The following is a 22,178-nucleotide window of genomic DNA, read 5'->3' on the forward strand; positions in this document are numbered from 1 at the left end:
TACAATGGCAGCTTGGTTGAATGAGCTCTGAATTAAGGAGGATTAGTGTTAAATATATGTGAGAGTGATTGATAAGAGTGAAAATGGAGGTGTGGTGAGCGTCTTAACCCTATATTAAAGTCAAATTAAATGTAGCTCTCAGACAATTATTTTCTGAATGTCTCATATCATTTACAGCAAGGGAGAAAGTGAATGTTTATGACTGGGAACTTCAATAAAACTGATATGACGATGACAAAAGACTGGTTAAAGATGAGAAAAAGTAGCCAAGGACATTTAAGTCTCCACCAAGCATAGAGCAAACAGCAAGTATTAAATCATAACTTAATACAATAAAAAGCTCTACAAAGTAGAGACAGATCGACTTGATTCAAAAGAGATGAGAGGTTGAATAAAAGGGAAAGGTAATGAAAGTGTATAGAAAGAGATGAGAGGTTGAAGAAAAGGGAAAGGTAATGAAAGTGTATAGAAAGAGATGAGAGGTTGAAGAAAAGGGAAAGGTAATGAAAGTGTATAGAAAGAGATGAGAGGTTGAAGAAAAGGGAAAGGTAATGAAAGTGTATAGAAAGAGATGAGAGGTTGAAGAAAAGGGAAAGGTAATGAAAGTGTATAGAAAGAGATGATAGGTTGAAGAAAAGGGAAAGGTAATGAAAGTGTATAGAAAGAGATGAGAGGTTGAAGAAAAGGGAAAGGTAATGAAAGTGTATAGAAAGAGATGAGAGGTTGAAGAAAAGGGAAAGGTAATGAAAGTGTATAGAAAGAGATGAGAGGTTGAAGAAAAGGGAAAGGTAATGAAAGTGTATAGAAAGAGATGAGAGGTTGAAGAAAAGGGAAAGGTAATGAAAGTGTATAGAAAGAGATGAGAGGTTGAAGAAAAGGGAAAGGTAATGAAAGTGTATAGAAAGAGATGAGAGGTTGAAGAAAAGGGAAAGGTAATGAAAGTGTATAGAAAGAGATGAGAGGTTGAAGAAAAGGGAAAGGTAATGAAAGTGTATAGAAAGAGATGAGAGGTTGAAGAAAAGGGAAAGGTAATGAAAGTGTATAGAAAGAGATGAGAGGTTGAAGAAAAGGGAAAGGTAATGAAAGTGTATAAAAAGAGAGGAGAGGTTGAAGAAAAGGGAAAGGTAATGAAAGTGTATAAAAAGAGAGGAGAGGTTGAAGAAAAGGGAAAGGTAATGAAAGTGTATAGAAAGAGATGAGAGGTTGAAGAAAAGGGAAAGGTAATGAAAGTGTATAGAAAGAGATGAGAGGTTGAAGAAAAGGGAAAGGTAATGAAAGTGTATAGAAAGAGATGAGAGGTTGAAGAAAAGGGAAAGGTAATGAAAGTGTATAGAAAGAGATGAGAGGTTGAAGAAAAGGGAAAGGTAATGAAAGTGTATAGAAAGAGATGAGAGGTTGAAGAAAAGGGAAAGGTAATGAAAGTGTATAAAAAGAGAGGAGAGGTTGAAGAAAAGGGAAAGGTAATGAAAGTGTATAGAAAGAGATGAGAGGTTGAAGAAAAGGGAAAGGTAATGAAAGTGTATAGAAAGAGATGAGAGGTTGAAGAAAAGGGAAAGGTAATGAAAGTGTATAGAAAGAGATGAGAGGTTGAAGAAAAGGGAAAGGTAATGAAAGTGTATAAAAAGAGATGAGAGGTTGAAGAAAAGGGAAAGGTAATGAAAGTGTATAAAAAGAGATGAGAGGTTGAAGAAAAGGGAAAGGTAATGAAAGTGTATAGAAAGAGATGAGAGGTTGAAGAAAAGGGAAAGGTAATGAAAGTGTATAGAAAGAGATGAGAGGTTGAAGAAAAGGGAAAGGTAATGAAAGTGTATAGAAAGAGATGAGAGGTTGAAGAAAAGGGAAAGGTAATGAAAGTGTATAGAAAGAGATGAGAGGTTGAAGAAAAGGGAAAGGTAATGAAAGTGTATAGAAAGAGATGAGAGGTTGAAGAAAAGGGAAAGGTAATGAAAGTGTATAGAAAGAGATGAGAGGTTGAAGAAAAGGGAAAGGTAATGAAAGTGTATAAAAAGAGATGAGAGGTTGAAGAAAAGGGAAAGGTAATGAAAGTGTATAGAAAGAGATGAGAGGTTGAAGAAAAGGGAAAGGTAATGAAAGTGTATAGAAAGAGATGAGAGGTTGAAGAAAAGGGAAAGGTAATGAAAGTGTATAGAAAGAGAGGAGAGGTTGAAGAAAAGGGAAAGGTAATGAAAGTGTATAGAAAGAGATGAGAGGTTGAAGAAAAGGGAAAGGTAATGAAAGTGTATAGAAAGAGATGAGAGGTTGAAGAAAAGGGAAAGGTAATGAAAGTGTATAGAAAGAGATGAGAGGTTGAAGAAAAGGGAAAGGTAATGAAAGTGTATAGAAAGAGAGGAGAGGTTGAAGAAAAGGGAAAGGTAATGAAAGTGTATAGAAAGAGAGGAGAGGTTGAAGAAAAGGGAAAGGTAATGAAAGTGTATAGAAAGAGATGAGAGGTTGAAGAAAAGGGAAAGGTAATGAAAGTGTATAGAAAGAGATGAGAGGTTGAAGAAAAGGGAAAGGTAATGAAAGTGTATAGAAAGAGATGAGAGGTTGAAGAAAAGGGAAAGGTAATGAAAGTGTATAGAAAGAGATGAGAGGTTGAAGAAAAGGGAAAGGTAATGAAAGTGTATAGAAAGAGAGGAGAGGTTGAAGAAAAGGGAAAGGTAATGAAAGTGTATAGAAAGAGATGAGAGGTTGAAGAAAAGGGAAAGGTAATGAAAGTGTATAGAAAGAGATGAGAGGTTGAAGAAAAGGGAAAGGTAATGAAAGTGTATAGAAAGAGAGGAGAGAGAAGTGTAATAAAAAAGAAATGATGGTTAATATAATAAGAATGTATTGAGAACATTCAAGCACACTTTTTTTTGTTGAACGACCAATTGCAGCATCCCTTGTTTGATGGAATTGTATTTCTTTTTATTTAACTAGGCAAGTCAGTTAAGAACAAATTCTTATTTTACAATGGCGGCTTACAGTGTTGTCCAAACCCGGACAACACTGGGCTAATTGTGTGCCGCCCAATCACGGCCAGATGTGATGCAGCCTGGATTCAATCCAGGTACTGCAGTGCCGCCTCTTGCTCTGAGCTGCAGTGTCTTAGACCACTGTGCCACTTGGGAGCCCAGTATGTTTACCAAGGTTCTTAACCTTGTATGTTAGGATAGTAAATCTGTGTGGGAGTGGTTATGTACGCCAGGTCTAAATATGGATTTTGACTGTTTATTAATGAAACGTCATTATTAAAATAAACAATGATAGATGCTTTTGACTATCAAAGTGCACAATTCAAATTAATGAGTGGTCACTGGATGGTGATTTGTTTTTATTCAAAAAACGTTTGGTTTCTAGTCTGTTAATGGAACCACTATAACCTCATATCAACACTCCCATATAAGATACCACATTCCATTTCTGTAAAAGGATAGTCAGTACAACTTTAAGATGTAACAATTTTGGGAAATAGACTACTCCGTTTCATAAACTGTCAAGAAAATGTTGTGCCTGTAAATTCATTTTTACTGTTTTCAGAATTCAAGTCTCTTCTGGTAACTTTATTATTGCTACCAGTGGATCTAATGTTCAAGCTCACATTTGTATTAATATCCACATGGCAGTCAGACAGATTCACAGGTACAGTATGACATCAATACAACCATTAAAACAAACACGTAATTTAAAAACAACAACTGAAAATCCATGACAATTTATGTACGTTTAAGACGTTTCACAAGAGGTGCTAAACTTGTAAACATTTGTGTACATACACAATCTTAAAATGAGCTTTTCACTATTCTGTTCAATTAATTATATCATTGAAGTGTATACAATTCTCTGTGCCTATGCAGTTGGACCCAAAGATGAGTCTCCTCTAATGGGGTGACGTTCCTCTGTGTTCTTCTGCATGACATAGTACTTCTTAGCCACAGGGTACTTGATGCACTACAATAGGATCAAATAGACAACTTTATTTGTAGCCGGGGTGAGCACTCACACTCAAAATAAAGATTCTCACAGAAGTTTCAATATTCATATCAATATTTGGATTCCACCAGAGGAGGCTGGTGGGATGAGCTATAGGAGGAAGGGATCATTGTAACGGAATAACGGAATAAATGGAACAGAGTCAAACATGTGGTTTCCATTTTTGAAGCGTTTGCGTTCCATTTAAGCCGTTACAATGAGCCTGTCCCTCTATAGCTCCTCCCACCAACCTTCCACAGTGTGTATTACACATTGTGTTACCTTCCACAGCAGAAAGCTGAGCAGAGCCAGAAGTAGCAGTCCTACCATTACAGAGAGGAAGATGACCCACCAGGCGACCTTAGCCCAGATGGCAGCCTTCCTCTCAGGGAACACTGTCAGCCTCACCTGCAAACACACCATCAAACTGAAGGTGCTTTACAGTATTTAGTTGAGACAGCAAACACTCCATCATGCCATCAAAATGAAGGTACTTTACAGTATTTAGCTGAGACAACAAACACCATCAAGCCATCAAACTGAAGGTACTTTACAGTATTTAGCTGAGTCGATGAACACATGACATTCTTGAAAAGAGACACAGAAGTACTGGTGAGAGTGTATGTATTCTGCACAGTGTGAGAAGGTGTGTGTGGTTAAATGGGCAGTGGTAATTACATCAGCTACATTGATCTGTGATTCCAGATTAGTAGACCAATTTCAACCAAACCAAAAAACAACATCAATTTAGATTACAGGATTAGTCACTAAGTATGGAAAGCAATTCCATACAGATATGTATGAAAAAGTATGCTACAAAACAACCAGAAAGTAAATAATAATAGTTGAAAACTATTTCAACTCTAAAGAACAATACTGTAGTCCTCTGAAGATAGAGCAGGTATCCTTCAGTGGCAGGGAAAAATAGTAAATGTAAACTTCTTAACTTAAACACATAGGCCATCATTATATTTCTAAGCTGACGTGTGGAATTGTTTTAAGATGGTCATACTATGGATCATTTAGCTATTTGAACACATAGGCCATCATTATATTTCTAAATAAACAAGCATAAGCATGTTTGTACCTGGGTTCCAGATTTCTCAGTCTTCCTAAGCCCAATATTCTCTGCAGAGTCTGTCAAGCTGAGAGTGGCATCCAGCACAATGTCCAGGTAGTTTAATGAACTGTAGTCCTATGATGGGGATACGCAGAGAACAAAGAAACTGCACTGAAACTGGACGACACAATGTCTATGCAACAGAATTAGGTGTTATGTACATGAAGAACCTGTAGTAACAAACATAAGGGAAATTGGCACCTCAAGGAAAGTACTGTTCCAAAGGCGAGCTTGAAGAAACACCACTGCAGTACTGTCCAAACCCAGCAGAGGGCACCGTATCTCTACACATTTCAACTCGTCTGAGCATGTCTGCAAGAAAGTGAGCGGGGTTCAAAAATTAAAGTCTCTCCACTCAGCAATGAGTTGGCAAAAACAAAACAAAAAATGAATTGTTTAGAATCTAAGATGGGGCGGGGGGGGGGGGGGTGATAAGCTGACATATGGTATTGTTTTAAGATGGTCATACTATGGACCCCTTTAGGTATCAAGTATTCCGATTTTTTTATTTGATAAAATATTTACTACTAAACACCCTAGAAGCGCATTAAAAAACAAATTCATGAATGGAAAAAAGGACAGTTAAAAAAGAAATCACAAGAAGCAAGGTTTTGAACTGTTTGTCCTAAATCTAGGAAATATTTAAAAAATCTGGAAATATATATTTTTACACATTCTACACCTTTTTTTGGGTAGGCAAGACGCTACCTTCCTACATAGTAGTTTGGGGGTGGGGGTGCTGTGATTTTTCATAATTTTTGTTGTTGTTGCCTGCCCAACAAACTTCTATATTGGTTCGGTAATCCTATTGGTCTGCTAATACAGGACTAGTAAAGGCCCAGTGTACTACTTTTGTGAAAAAATGGAAACTAAATGTATTTGAGTAACTTGAGTCTGATAATTATCTGTACAAAACAGTTCATCTGATAATACTTGTGGAAAATAAAAAAAACTTGCTTGATACACGCTTCCAGTTCATTGAAATACTTTGTGAATGCAACTTTTTCTATGTGGAAACTGAAATGGTCTATTCAATCCTTTTACTAGACACTCTTAGCTAGAGCAACTTACAGTAGTGAGTGCATACATTTTCATACTGGTCACCCTTGGGATTCAAACCCACAACTCTAGGATTACAAACACCATGCTCTATCACCTGAGCCACATCACAAACCACTTGATGTTTCAATGTACTCAATTACTGTATTGTAAATTGTTTTTCTTCATGGTGATGGAAAGTCTACATGTACAAACCTAGTAGATGACCAACCTACAGTATGTACAACACAGTAATGTACATTTACATTAAGTGGTTTGTAAGGATGGTTAATTAACACTGAAACAAAAAGTGGTTGTTTTCCATGTTATTTGATCAATAAAAATATTACATCTGATGTGGATGTTTTGGATCTTTTCCCATAACTTTGCATCTTTTGATGTAAATGTTTGAGGCTAGGTTTTTGTTCTTTCTGGAGTTCATTAGAATGACAATCACAGAGAAAGTTACAGGGAAACAACTCTCACAATTCCATCTATTTAATCCTGCAAGACACTGTTCTTAGGTGTACAACTATCTTCTTTTTTTATACCAAAGTGGAGATGCTACAGAGCTACAGATGTCTATATCGGTCCGTTAATAAAAGACCAGTAAAGGCCCAATGCACTACTTTTGTAAAAAATAAAAATAATAATACATATATACAGTATATATGTGCTGCAGCACCCTCAGCACCCCTACTTCCTGTGGCTATGCCTTCATACTTAAATGTGTTTTTTAAACCGGTACCGGTTATCTTCAGAAAGTTCTGTGACACTTGTGTTGGTCGGAGAGCAAAAGGGAGAACTCCATTGTGTTCACGGGAGACTCAGCGGTCCATAGATTGATCACATTAGTGTGTAGCCCAAACTGTTTGGCAGCTACAGACAGAAGTTGGTTGATCGAACTGAACCAACTTCAGACGAGTCTCCTGACGCTTGTGGGGGTCGTAGAGCAAAACGGAGAACACCATCAGGTTCGTGAGATTCTCCCCTTTCCATACTAGTTTGTATGTCAAACCGTTTGGATGCTACATACGTTTTTATGAGAATACCGATTTTCAGGATGTCTCATGGTCTGACAAACACCGCTCTAACTTTGCCACCTTTCACCGCAGATGCAGAAGTGTGACACTGGCAGATGCTGTGGATTGAGACGTATCCTATGCAAAAAACAGATGTCTCTATCTCTTAAATTGTTGGATTTTGATGGGGATTTTCTTTGTTATGCAACTTAGATTGACACACCGGTGCGTCAATTGACTCGAGTGAGTTAAACACATGATAGTTGCTTCAAATGAATGTTCTCTTACCAGAGTTTTGTATTTTCTTTTCTTTGACAGGAAGGAGAATCCATCCTCAGATGAGAACGCCTCCTGATGAGCATCTCGTCTTTTTCTTGAATTATCACGAGAGCCCTGGAGTTAAATATCATAATTAGGAAGATGTGCATTAACTACATCTTACAAACAGACAAAATAGGTAACTTACGCCAATTGTGTGAATGATAATGCATATAAATCATTGGTTACTACACCACTCGCAAAAAAGAGCACTTGTGAAAGAGATTCACTCAAGATCCAGTAACCTATCGATATTACCTCCGAATTGATGCTCAGAAGAATTTACCTTTATATGTTGGACAGGACTGATCTCCTTTAGCGGAGAGCAGGGAACGTTCTGTATGCCTTCACTGTGGATCTGCACCAGGTACAGCAGCCATTTCCCCACTGTGTTCTCCTTGGGCCAGTAGATATTCAGCGACGCATTGGCAAAGGATTTCAGTGGCCTGCCCAAATTCCATATCTGTTCAAGTTGACAAATAGATGTATTTAATAAGCATATATTTTGGGGGAACATTTTATACGCCCAGTGCAGAGCAGTGTACAAAGGCATATGGAATTTCGATAATCACCAGGGAACAACAGAATTTTGAACCACAAATCAATGAGGTCACCCTGAATTCATACTCCACAAGGGTTCCAATATCGTCCTCTGATTTCATGGCGCTCTCTCCCTTTACAGCTCCTCCAAAGCTGACCTGGGAGGGCCTGGCCAGTCTGAGAACAAACACATCTCATAAACCTTAATTCCTTCACCACATTAAGGTTGCGTCCCAAATGGCACTCTATTCCCTATGTAATGCACTACTTTTGATAAGGTCCCATAGTGCTGTGGTCAAAAATAGTGAACTAAATATTGAATAGGTTGTCATTTGTGACACAAACTATATTTTCATGACAGGAGCTCTTCAAATATGTTAGCTAAAAGGGTGGGGTTTTATTTTACCTTTATTTAACCAGGCAAGTCAGTTAAGAACAAATTCTTATTTTCAATGACTGCCTGTTCAGGGGCAGAGCGACAGATTTGTACCTTGTCAGCTCAGGGGTTTAACCTTCCGGTTACTAGTCCAACGCTCTAACCACTAGGCTACCCTGCCGCCCCAATAAGCAACAGCAGAACAAATACAGCAGCAGCAACAGCAGAACAAATACCATGTCTGTACACCCACCCAAATACTTGTAGGTGCAGCTCAAAAACTACTTTGGCCTTTGCTTCACTTGCTTGTATCTTCTGCACACTTGTCCTGCAACCAAAAGACTACTCTGTTAGAATAATCTGTGTGTGACTGGTGTAGAGCATACAAAAGAGACACACTCAAATGTTACATTTATTACCCAGAGCTAATGGGTCCTCTAACAAACATTTATGTGCACTGTTATACTTACGTTTCAAGCTGCAAGGTAACATTTACATCAGTTGTGCTCAGAGAGATGCGGGAAGTGGACAATATTACATAGAAAGTAACCTAAGGGACACAAATGTCTCTTACTTACAATGGACAACTATTCAATTGTGGTATCATAGAAAAAATAAATGTCTTAGACATACACAACATGACTACTCACTTCAGCATCTCTTTTGAATGGGTTTCCCAGTTCACAGTCTGTCAGTGTACCATTGTCATTGGGGTTGCACTTCACTAGTACTTCCTGTAGGGTCAACATATCCAATCAGGGAGCCAGACTTTTGAGTCATATGATAGCAGCTGATAATTTAATGAAACTATAGGCAGTGATGTAAAAACATACACTACATGACCAAAAGTATGTGGACCCCTGCTCGTCGAACATCTCATTCCAATATCATGGGCATTAATATGGAGTTGGTCCAAACTTTGCTGCTATAACAGCCCACTCTTCTGGGAAGGCTTTCCACTAGATGTTGGAACATTGCTGTGGAGACTTGCTCCATTCAGCCACAAGAAAATTAATGAGGTCGGGCACTGATGTTGGGCGATTAGGCCTGGCTCACAGTCGGCATTCCAATTCATCCCCAAGGTGTTCGATAGGGTTGAGGTCAGGGATCTGTGCAGGCCAGTCAAGTTCTTCCACACCGATCTCGACAAACCATTTATGTGTGCTTCGTGCATGGGGGCATTGTCATGCTGAAACAGGAAAGGGCCTTCCCCAAACTGTTGCCACAAAGTTAGAAGCACAGAATCATCTAGAATGTCATTGTATGCTGTGGCGTTAAGATTTCCCTTCACTGGAACTAAGGGGTCTAGCCCGAACCATGAAAAACAGCCGAAGACCATTAGTCTTCCACCAAACTTTACAGTTGGCAGGTAGCATTCTCTTGGCATCTGCCAAACCCAGATTCGTCCATCGGACTACCAGATGGTGAAGCGTGATTCATCTCTCCAGAGAACACGTTTCCAGTGCTCCAAATTCATGGTGATCTTAGGCTTGTGCGCAGCTGTTTGGCTATTGAAACCGATTTCATGAAACTGCCTACAATCAGTTATTATGCTGACGATGCTTCCAGAGGAAGTTTTCAACTTGGTAGTGAGTGTTGTAAGAGACGACAGACGATTTTTACGCGCTGCGCCCTTCAGCACTCGCCAATCCCGTTCTGACAGCTTGTGTGGCCTATCGCTTCGCGGCCGAGCTGTTGTTGCTCCTAGACGTTCCCACTTCACAATAACAACACTTACGGTTGACAGGGGCAGTTCTAGCAGGGCAGAAATTGGACCTGTAAGCAACGGGTGTGGCTGAAATAGCCAAATCCAGTAATTTGAAGTGGTGTCCATTTTATTTACCTATTTACCCTGGAACAATTATGGTATTGGTGATGTTTAACTTCAGAAATCAAGAAGATGGATGGTCATATTTTCATTGATTTTACAGTATCCTGAATAGAATCATGGCTAATTAACATTATTTGAACTCCTAAGGCCAGTATACTGTACAGTGATTTTACCAAAAATGTATGGAACGGCGAAGGCCAGTGACTTACTGAAATGTGGTTGAAGTATAATGATGAGAATGAAAGAGAGTCAGGGAGTTTGATGATCAGATGACTCTGATGGGCATCATCACCCCCCCTATTGGTCACATTGACCTCCAAAGCTATGTCCTCATCGCCAGCAGAGATTACTGGAATACCTCTTTCACTAGAAAGACATGAGCCTTATCATTACCAAAGCACTACATTGACAACAGCCATGTTGAGCAGAGGAGGCTGGTTGGCGGAGATAGGAGGACATGCTTATTGCAATGACTGGAATGGAAAGGTATCAAACACATGGGAACTCTTTGTTTGATATCTTTCCATATATTCTAACCCAGTCTTTACAAATAGCATGTCCTCCTATATCTCCACCCACCAGCCACCACTGCATTACAGGGTTCATGTAACCGAATACATAATAAGTTGAATGTAGTCAAGAGGGACTTCTGGGTAAAATTCTAATCACACATATAGTTTCTACCTGGGCAGTGGGGTGAATACATCTTGACGCGGTAGTTTTGGTCTGGAACAGAACCTGTACTGTAGCTCCAAGTTACTTTGACAAATGTTATCACTCCCACAACCTTTATTTATGAAGATAACCTGAAAAAATTGAATTTAGTTCTTAAGACTCACAATAACTGTTTCATAACTACTAGGCTTATATCTCCACACACACACACACACACAGACACACACACACACACACACACACACACACACACACACACACACACACACACACACACACACACCCACGCACGCACGCACGCACGACGCACGCACGCACGGAAGCGCACACGCACGCAAACGCACACACACACACACACACACACACACACACACACACACACACATAGGCACACACACACACGTTTACCTCTGAGGTGGCTGTACTCTGCTCATAGAGGCTGAGTATTGGAGTAAGTGCAGGCAGGGGACTCTTGCTTTCTGTCTTACTGTCATTCAGTAAGGACACAGAGACAGAGATTGGGATGCTGTGCAGTCTGTCCTTGATATCACCCTTGAACAGATGGAGAGAAATGGTACTGTATTTTCATGATCGAGGAAATAGTGGCTTTATAAACAAAGTTTGATTTCTTCATGAACCACTGAATTAAGACTAGTTGTGACGAGATGGAAAAATGCAGAGTCACTACCAATAGCTTGAGTTGGGTCTCAGTGCACTTCTCTTTGCCCTGCCCTGCTAGCTCCAGGACTCCCTGGGACTGAAAAAGAAACTGCATCCTGGAGGAACGCCTCTGTTTCCTCGTCTCAGCGTCAGCCTCGAAGGCATAGTTGACAGCTATAGGAAGAGAATGCATTGCATAAGTTCCGGAAGCACAGTGTACATAAAGCGTCAAGAGTACAGTGTCCATATTAGGACAGCCTCAATCTCAGCAGTACCAGGGCATGGTCATTTAGGAGGATGAAGGTAATGCACTTACTCAATCTGGGGTTGTAGGATGGCGGCTGTGCTGTGTAGGTAAAGCATGCCCGTGCCTTGAATGTACTATGCAAATGTAGACAATAATATGTTGGGTTTCATTACGGCAGTGTTTTGATATATTTGTTTATATGTTGTTTCTTGAAAGTCTTACCATTTGTGTTTGTCACAGTGCTCTGCCGCCATATTGATTGTACTTGGGGTGATTTGTAAGTCCTCTCTGATATTGACTACTGGCCTTGCCCTGTAAGCAAATCCAAGTAAATAAAAATGACCAGTGGACACCACCAAGTTCAAAACTTGATGATGAGTAGAATATACTTGAATCAGGTGTGTTGAAACTAAAGGATATACTATAAATCCTATGTGTTCTCTCAGGACTAAGATTGAGGAACACTGATATGATGTCATCAAGGCAAAGTTACCTGTAGACAAATATGGAATCTGAGAGTGATCCAACAGCCAAGTCAGGGTAATGATTGCCATCCATGTCTATTTTGCCAGTCAGAGAAAATCCAAATCGTCTTACATTATACGATTCTGCTGTTATAATCTATAATGACAAGAGATACTGTTTGTGACAAAATGTAGTTTGTGTTCAACATTCTTCAAACTTTCTTGAGAGATTGGGGTGGCCATCACTCAGATGCAGGCGTTCCAGTTTAATGTAAAGGCTCCCACCTGTGCTGTCTTTTTGTGGATTCCACCTGAGGAACCACAGTAAAGGTACACTCGCCCTACACCATCATAGGGAGCCCCCACAGCAATATCTGTCAAGTAAAAAATAAAGTTAAGGTCTGAATTTATGAGGGAGATGGGTCGCTAAGATGTTCCCAAAGCCGAGAGAAAGGTTTAAGTTAAAGTAATGAAGAAACCTCAGCCAACCTTCATAACCGTCCTGATTGACGTCTCCAATGTTCTCAACTGCGAGACCGAACATGGAGTCTTTGTTCCCATCCAGACGGACAGGCTCAATCTTCTCCCACTGTCTTCCCCTGTTGTTGATGTAGATGTACACTGCCCCTCCGACCTCCCCTTCTTTTAAGAAAAACTCGGGTGCCCCCACAGCAAGGTCGTCCCACCTGGAATCCCCAAAATACCCGACCAACAGAATTACATACAATACATACTACCGCTGGTTCTCCCACATTAAAGGTCCAATGCAGATGTTTTTATGTCAATATCAAATCATTGATATTGTCAAGTATTCATACCCCTTGACTTATTCCACATTTTGCTCTCTTATTGATTAAATATTTTTCTCACCCATCTACTCACAATACTCCATAATTTACGTACGTATTCACACCCCTGAGTCAATACTTTGTAGATGTACCTTTGGCAGGAATTACAGCTGTGAGTCTTTCTGGGTAAGTCTCTAAGAGCTTTGCACACCTGAACTGTACAATATTTGAACATCCTTTTTAAAAATTCTTCAAGCACTGTCAAGTTGGTTGATGATCACTGCTAACATCCATTCTCATATCTTTCCATGGATTTTCAAGCCGATTTAAGTCAAACTGTAACTAGGCAACTCAAGAACGTTCAATGTCATCTTGGTAAGCAACTTCAGTGTATATTTGACCTTATGTTTAGGTTATTGTCCTGCTGAAAGGAGAATTGGTCTCCCAGTGTCTGTTGGAAAGCAGACCAAACCAGGTTTTCCTCTTGGATTTTGCCTGTGCATAGCTCTATTCTGTTTCTTTTTATCCTTATAAACTCACTAGGCATGGCCGATGACAAGCATACCCATAACATGTAGGCCGTCATTGTAAATAAGAATTTGTTCTTATCTGACTTGCCTAGTTAAATAAAGGAGAAATAAAACAAATTTAAAACATGATGCAGCCACTGGTACTCAGTGATGTTTTATTTGCCCTAAACATAAGACTTTGTATCCAGAACATAGAAGTAATTTCTTATTTTTGCAGTTTTAATTTAGTGCCTTCTTGCAAACAGGATGCACTTTTTGAATATTTTTATTCAGTACAACAGGGATCAACAACTAGGTTCAGCCTCGGGCCAATTTTTTCTTGACGGATGGTCGGTCGGGGGGCTGGAACAGGCCTGATCGGCAAGTAGCCTAGTGGTTAAGAGCATTGGGCCAGTAATCGAAAGGTCACTGGTTTGAATCCCCAAGCCGACTAGGTGAAAAATCTGTAGATGTGCCCTTGAGCAAGGCAATTAACCCTAATTTCTAAAGTATGTTCCTCTGGATAAGAGTGTTTACTAAAATGTAAACATCACTAGCACAGTGAGGCTGCTGCCTACATACAGACCTGTAATCATCTGCCACTTTAATAAATGGAACACTAATCACTTTAATAATGTTTACATATCTTGCATTACTCATCTCAAATGTATATACTGTATTCTATACTGTCTATTGCATCTTAGCCTATGCCGCTCTCACATTGCTCATCCATATATTTGTATATTCTTATTCCATTCCTTACTTAGATTTGTGTGTATTGTTGTGGAACTGTTAGATTACTTGTTAGATACTGCTGCACTGTCGGAACTAGAGCACAAGCCTTTTGCTACACGCACAATAACATCTGCTAACCATGTGTATGTGACCAATAATTTGATTTGATTCAATTTAGATTTTTTAAAAATTGTCACTGACCTCCACACAATAACCCATTATGTCAAAGTGGAATTATATATTTTTTTAAATGAAAAGCTGAAATGTCTTGAGTCAATAAGTATTCAACCACTTTGTTATACATTTGCTTAACAAATCACATAATAGGGTTTAACATAATTTTTGAATGACAGCTAGATAACCCCACACATACAATTATCTCTAAGGTCCCTCAGTCGAGCAGTGAATTTCAAACACAAATTCAACCACAAAGACAGGGAGGTTTTCCAATGGCTCACAAAGGGCACCTATTGGTAAAAAAACAGATATTGAATAGCCATTTGAGCCTAGTGAAGTTATTAATTAAACTTTGGATGGTGTATCAATACAACCAGTCACTACAAAGACACAGGCGTCCCTCCTAACTCAGTTGCCGGAACAGAATGAAACCGCTCAGGGACTTCACCATAAGGCCAAGGGTGACTTTAAAACAGTTCCAGAGTTTAATGTCTGTGATAGGAGACAACTGAGGATGAATCAACAACATTGTAGTTAGTCCACAATACTAACCTGAATGACAGAGTGAAAAGAACGAAGCCTTTACAGCAGGGTACCCCAACTGGTTTTTTTTTGTTGTTTAAAAATGCATCTACACATACATATATATATCTACACACATATACACCCCGATGAGACCCTCTCCGGGATACCGTCTTCTGGGCTCCTGGTCTTGCTGTATCCTGTCGGGCACAAAAACTGAACTCCATCCTTTTAGCTCAGGCACCGTCTACAACTATTCTGAAGTTACCTTTCTCCCCCCCGTCCCTTCTCTTGCATACTGCCCTTCTGGCAGCTTTATGGGACTCACACAGCTGGTGAGCCCTTGATTACCCACCAACCACAATCAGCCCCAATTAGTCCTGGCCGGATCCGCCATTTTGGAGTCAACAAAGTTAGAAACAACACCATAAATATTTACTTACCTTTGGTGATCTTCATCAGAAGGCACTCCCAGGAATCCCAGGTCGACAATAAATGACTGCTTTGTTCCATAAAGTCTGTCATTTATTTCCAAATAGCCACTTGTTGTTAGAGTGTTCAGCCCAGTAATCCATGAGGCGCATGAGGCGCATGTATGAAATCAATCTTTAGGACGTTTTTAACATAAAACATCAATAATGTTCCAACTGGAGAATTCCTTTGTCTTCAGAAAAGCACTGGAACAAGACGTAACTCTGTCGGGAGCGCGCGTCATGAGACCAAGGCACTCTGCCAGACCACTGACTCAAAGAGGTCTCATGAGCCCCTCCTTTACAGTAGAATCCTCATTCAAGTTTCTAAAGACGGTTGACATCTAGTGGAAGCCGTAGGAAGTGCAACTTTATCCATATCTCAATGTGTATTCGGTAGGCCAAGCTTTGAAAAACTACAAACCTCAGATGTCCCACTTCCTGGTTGGATTTTCTCAGATTTTTACCTGCCATATGAGTTCTGTTATACTCACAGACATCATTCAAACAGTTTTAGAAACTTCAGAGTGTTTTCTATCCAATACTAATAATAATATGCATATATTAGCATCTGGGAAAGAGTAGGAGGCAGTTCACTCTGGGCACGCTATTCATCCAAAAGTGAAAATGCTGCCCCCTATCGTAAAATAGTTAAAGTAGAATTATTAAAGTGACTAGTGATCCATTTATTAAATTGGCCAATGATTTCAAGTCTGTATGTAGGCAGTAGCCTCACTGTGTTAGTGATGGCTGTTTAACAGTCTGTTGGCCTTGGGATAGTAGCTATTTTTCAGTCTCTTTAACAGCAAACTGGGATAGGGAGAGATTGAATATGTCCGTAAACACACCAGCCAGCTGGTCTACGCATGCTTTGAGGATGCGGCTAGGGATGCCGCCTGGGCCGACAGCCTTGCGAGGGTTAACACATTTAAATGTCTTACTCAGGTTGGCCACGGAGAAGGAGAGCCCACAGTCCTTGGTAGCGGGTCGTGTCAGTGGCACTTTAAAATCCTCAAAGTGGGCAAAGATTGTATTTAGTTTGTCCAGAAGAATTTTAAATTCAGGCCTTTGTACACAACACAATGTGGAAAAGTGAAAGGTTGTGAGTACTTTCTGAAGGCACTGTAAGTATCTTACTGTGATTGTTTTCAATTAAAATGGGTTAAAAGAAACAAAAATAGCTTCTTAGCAAAGAACAATTTCTCAAGCAAGAATTTTGCTCTGTCTGTCTGGGTGTGGTCTGATTGGGGAAGGAATTCTGAAAACTATCAACCAATTTACCCCCTGGTGATGTCAGGTGAGGCCAAAACTCCATCCCAAGAAAACAGCCTGAAATTTCAGGTTGTCTTTTCAAACAGTTCTTACACTAAAAGGGCATTATCATAATTTTCGCAATATTATTCCAATCTCATAGTGAGGAAAATATTGTATATAAAACACAGAAAAATCAACATTTTGACTGTACAGGGCCTTTAACAAGACCTACTGTATACAAAGCGTGCATCACAATAATATTGCTTCTCTTCTGAAATGTGCATTTGGTCACTTACTCCCACAAATCTTAAAGACATGCTCCGGAACTGGCGAATGTTTAGTATTTTTTAAACCTGCTTTGGGCTGGATGTGTCCATGTGTAGTTCATACATGGATAGTGTATGTGGAAAATTACTATCACCTCAATTAACCACGAACTCCCTAGTTTGAAAGAAACTGTTTTTCTGGAAGCTGTGCTGCACCATTTCCCCACACATGGGACAGCCCCCTAGCAATTCTAGCCATTGAGCTTCAGCCCCTCACCATTTGAGTGACAGCTAGCAAGATGCACAAACAGCAGAGCGAGAGAGAGAGAGAGCAATGATGTGGTGCACATCATTGCTGATATGTGACTTAGTAGGCAATTTTCAGGGGACCACTTAGGGACCACTACTTTCAGAACTATGTACCGGAGAATCTATTTAAAGCATTGAATTGGTGGAGGCACGGCTAGTGAGAGTTTCCACCATATTTCGTATACCAGTAATTTCCTTTCAAATCATTGAAAGGAAGTGAACAATGCGCATTTCGGGAGGAAGGGGAGATAATTGTGACAAAGCTACTGGCTGAAATCTGTACCCATCAGCGTTGAGGTCCACCACGGCTATGTCGTAGCCAAAGGAGGAGGCCAGGCCTGGGCCTTTAAGGATGTTTTCCACAGATAGACTTCTTTCAGCCAATGGGTCTCTCTTCAGAAATGCCACCTCCCCACTGAAACCGCCTCGTGGTGCCCCAGACACTATAGTCAGCTGGCCCTTCTTGGTGAGGGCCATTCCAGAGTCGATTGAGAACCCTGGAATAAAGACAGCAATTACTCAATGTTAGCAACTGCAGTGCTACCACGATGAACAGGGGGTCCCGTTCTGCTCAGTTGTTAGAGCATGGTGCTTGCAACACCTGGGTTGTGGGTTTGATTCCCACGGGGAACCAGTATGAAAATGGATGCACTCACTACTGTAAGTCGCTCTGGATAAGAAAAGAGTCTGCTAAATTACTAAAATATAAATTGTGCACAAGGGTCCAAGTCTATGGGAAAGGGAGATGTAATTCACAAAATGTGTAAATAAATAGTATGAATCAATGCGAACCATGCCATTCTTTACATTTTTAAGAGAGTAAAGCATCCTCACTGCATCACTTACACCAACAGTATAAAAAAACGAACAAAAGTATTGATGAAATTTACCACAAAACCAAGCACTTCTGTGTTTTCCTTTCACTGTGATGTGATTGAATAGAGGATGAAGAAAGCTCTATCCCATCTAAACTGACCTAGATAACTGTTGTTAAGGAGAGGGATGAGGTCACGGTCAAGTCTGTCCACATCCCCAGTTTCACAGGGCTCTTCATTTGACACTTCAAGGTTGTCTAGGGACTCCATTCTCACAATTCCTGTGACAGGCAGATGGAGAATAATGTGAATAATTGACCCTTGGGAATAAATTAAGTTGTTTTGAATAAAGTAATAAAATGCTGTGGACACCAGGGTCTTTAAACAGGCATAAATCCGAGGTAAAAATTAAAAGAAATAATCTATAATAGAGACTGTCAAAATGATTCAACCTGTCGGGGCTTTTCAAGACAAAACTAGGTCTGATCTCAGTATATTTATATGATACAGTATATGAATACCATGTCTTATACATATCAGATACATATCATAATTCAGTGCATCATATTTTTACATTAACAAGATGAAACCCATTCTAAAAGTATCTCCCAATTCAAAACATGTACCTTTCCACTGGTAAGCTCCGGGGCCCCCAAACAGCAGAGATGTGTTGTCCTTGGCGAAGGCGGCAGAATGACCTTGTTGACAGTATCCGAACCAATCAGGATTCTTAGGCTTATCCTTGATGTGTTTTCTGTCATCACAGATCACCCTCCTCCAGATTCTATGGGCATCACTCTTGTGGAGATCTTCCCCCAGGATATAGCACTGACCGAATACGAGGTTAGGGGTGTCAGGATTGGTGCTCCACTCCTGGTATCGATGTGCGCAGGTCTGTGGTGGGGAGAATGATAGAAATTCTCTCAGACGTAAGGAATTCTAAGTCATAAACAAAGGGGTTTGATTTATAATGAAAATGTGCTCTTTTGCTAACTTCACTGAAACCCTGAAATGTTGTCCTTTCCGAGTCAATTAAATTCCTTGAATTAAAAACAAAACAAAAAACAATATAAGTTCATTACAAAACAAACCAAACAAACCAAAAAACAATATTAGTTTATCATTGTCAACAAATGGCAATTCAAAGATTAAAGTACACAATATTTACAATACCATAACGCTTTGACCAGGGCCTTGGCTTGTCACTCGTACACCCATCCATTGGTCTTTAACATCCTTGCTTTTAACAAACTCTGGGGAACATTTGTTTTCAAACACAAAAGTTAGCGTTCACGCACATTAATGTTAAATACACATTAACAAAATCACACATATTTTCTTAACAGCAATCAAACACACAAAAACCTATTACACGTGAGTGTAAGCAAACAAACCATCATTGTCAAGCTTGACACGCTCACAGCTCTTAGAATCAGTGGTGAGCTCACACTGGTAGATTCCTCCCGTAACTTCAAGTTTGGTAAATGACTTGGCACGTGGTGCTCCAACCAGCAATCTAGGAAAAAATAAATCAGACTGTTGTAAATTGATGTAAAACTCACATGCATCTCTACAATAAAATATTCAAACTAAAAACAACTTTGTCACTGCTGGTCTGAGTTGTATCAATCAACCAATCAATCAATGTTATTTTATAAAACCATTTTTACATCAGCAGTTGTCACAGTGCTTTACAGTTATCCTAGACCCCAAAGAGCAAGCAAAGCAGACGTGAAAACAGAGAGGCCAGGAAAAACTCCCTAAAAGGAAGGAACTGAGGATGAAACTTAGAGAGGAACCAGGCTCAGAGAGGTGGCCCATTCTCTTCTGGTTGTACCGGCTAGAGATTAAGAGTAGCCATTAAGGCTAGTTCATTTCTCAGTTCATATTGTGTACTTATATAAGACAGATGGGTAATCAGACAGGATAGAGGACACACAAATATGTTTATATATGACAAGCAAGATCAGATAATAGTATGTATGAACACTGTTAATCATTTCTTATAAGAGGTCAACTCACAGTTTCTTATTGACAGGATTCAGTTGATGGTGCAGTGCCAGGGAGAATCCAAACAGGCTTCCTGGATCACCATTTTTCCTCAGAACATGCTTTGTGTCCGTGTCCAGATTGAAAGCTAAGATGTGAAATGGTAAACAGGACAAAAGAAACCACTGTTCCAGTAAGAGGCCCCACCATTGAATTGTCATGTTGGTGTTGTTGGTACAACTCTCTGTTCTAGCTAACCCAATAGCTTCTTCTGTGGTGTCCTCGTGTTGTGAAGCAGAATGGGAAGGCAACACTACAGAAATGGGATGTGACTCGGCACTGGCTGCAGTATACAGTGTTGACAGACAGGGTGTGGTTCAAGGGGAATTTAGCTCAAAGAACTCAAGCATTTCACATGTTTATTGTTTGATTGCTTTTGTTAATATTTACCTTGTTCCATTCTAAGGATATGAGGAACTTCACACCCTTGGATCAAAAATCTGGTTGGTGTGTTCACAGCGGCAAACCAGTGATACTGTACTGTACGGTGTTGATCACTTGATAATACTAAATGGAAAACTGTGCAAGACCATGAGAAATGGCTAAAAGGAGAACATGTACAGTATGTAGCTGCTCACTGTGAAGATCACTGTCGTGATAACAGCTGTTATTTGTCTAAAGTAGTGAAACTTCATCTTGACAGTAGATGTGTTTTTTTTAGTTATTCAATGAGTAAGGAATAATTCAAAGCACATGTTACATTGTAAGACATAACAGAGTGGTGTAACATGAACATGGTCACATTTCGGTCAACGACATTACAATTGATACAGCATCAGGAAGGAACATTTTACATGATGATGTTGTCACGTTAGTAATAAGGATCAGACCAAGGCGCAGCGTTGTAAACGTACATTCTTATTTACAGTGCCTTGCGAAAGTATTCGGCCCCCTTGAACTTTGCGACCATTTGCCACATTTCAGGCTTCAAACATAAAGATATAAAACTGTATTTTTTTGTGAAGAATCAACAACAAGTGGGACATAATCATGAAGTGGAACGACATTTATTGGATATTTCAAACTTTTTTAACAAATCAAAAACTGAAAAATTGGGCGTGCAAAATTATTCAGCCCCTTTAGTTTCAGTGCAGCAAACTCTCTCCAGAAGTTCAGTGAGGATTCTGAATGATCCAATGTTGACCTAAATGACTAATGATGATAAATACAATCCACCTGTGTGTAATCAAGTCTCCGTATAAATGCACCTGCACTGTGATAGTCTCAGAGGTCCGTTAAAAGCGCAGAGAGCATCATGAAGAACAAGGAACACACCAGGCAGGTCCGAGATACTGTTGTGAAGAAGTTTAAAGCCAGATTTGGATACAAAAAGATTTCCCAAGCTTTAAACATCCCAAGGAGCACTGTGCAAGCGATAATATTGAAATGGAAGGAGTATCAGACCACTGCAAATCTACCAAGACCTGGCCGTCCCTCTAAACTTTCAGCTCATACAGGGAGAAGACTGATCAGAGATGCAGCCAAGAGGCCCATGATCACTCTGGATGAACTGCAGAGATCTACAGCTGAGGTGGGAGACTCTGTCCATAGGACAACAATCAGTCGTATATTGCACAAATCTGGCCTTTATGGAAGAGTGGCAAGAAGAAAGCCATTTCTTAAAGATATCCATAAAAAGTGTCGTTTAAAGTTTGCCACAAGCCACCTGGGAGACACACCAAACATGTGGAAGAAGGTGCTCTGGTCAGATGAAACCAAAATTGAACTTTTTGGCAACAATGCAAAACGTTATGTTTGGCGTAAAAGCAACAGAGCTGAACACACCATCCCCACTGTCAAACATGGTGGTGGCAGCATCATGGTTTGGGACTGCATTTCTTCAGCAGGGACAGGGAAGATGGTTAAAATTGATGGGAAGATGGATGGAGCCAAATACAGGACCATTCTGGAAGAAAACCTGATGGAGTCTGCAAAAGACCTGAGACTGGGACGGAGATTTGTCTTCCAACAAGACAATGATCCAAAACATAAAGCAACATCTACAATGGAATGGTTCAAAAATAAACATATGCAGGTGT

The 22,178-nt window shown here is 39.9% G+C and overlaps 1 protein-coding gene across 7 annotated transcripts; it reads right to left on the bottom strand.

Moving 5' to 3' along the window:
• Window positions 1–3,299: 3,299 nt before the first annotated feature.
• LOC110489023 (integrin alpha-6) lies at window positions 3,300–20,540 on the bottom strand. Of its 7 annotated transcripts, none has more exons than XM_090198639.1 (25): window positions 20,113–20,540; window positions 19,485–19,606; window positions 19,264–19,343; window positions 18,717–19,130; window positions 18,252–18,371; window positions 17,559–17,772; window positions 12,735–12,931; window positions 12,531–12,619; window positions 12,275–12,402; window positions 12,004–12,093; window positions 11,851–11,915; window positions 11,563–11,708; window positions 11,283–11,426; window positions 10,884–11,005; window positions 10,409–10,565; window positions 9,019–9,102; window positions 8,839–8,918; window positions 8,622–8,696; window positions 8,067–8,169; window positions 7,739–7,915; window positions 7,423–7,527; window positions 5,276–5,386; window positions 5,042–5,149; window positions 4,237–4,362; window positions 3,300–3,933 (listed from the first exon to the last, which is right to left on the bottom strand). In XM_090198639.1, exons 5-25 carry the CDS (start codon window positions 18,358–18,360, stop codon window positions 3,832–3,834), a joined length of 2,532 nt encoding a protein of 843 aa, XP_090054765.1. In that variant the 5' UTR covers window positions 18,361–18,371; window positions 18,717–19,130; window positions 19,264–19,343; window positions 19,485–19,606; window positions 20,113–20,540; the 3' UTR covers window positions 3,300–3,831. The 7 variants fall into 7 exon arrangements, 4 of the variants coding, with proteins under 4 accessions (XP_090054765.1, XP_090054764.1, XP_021417245.3 ...); XM_090198638.1 differs by having other exon boundaries at window positions 8,025–8,169; window positions 20,113–20,457; XM_021561570.3 differs by having other exon boundaries at window positions 18,717–18,984; window positions 20,113–20,452.
• Window positions 20,541–22,178: the final 1,638 nt, after the last annotated feature.

Source organism: Oncorhynchus mykiss, chromosome 14, assembly GCF_057628025.1.
Source record: "Oncorhynchus mykiss isolate SJ-2025 chromosome 14, ASM5762802v1, whole genome shotgun sequence".
Taxonomy (NCBI): Eukaryota; Metazoa; Chordata; class Actinopteri; order Salmoniformes; family Salmonidae; genus Oncorhynchus; species Oncorhynchus mykiss.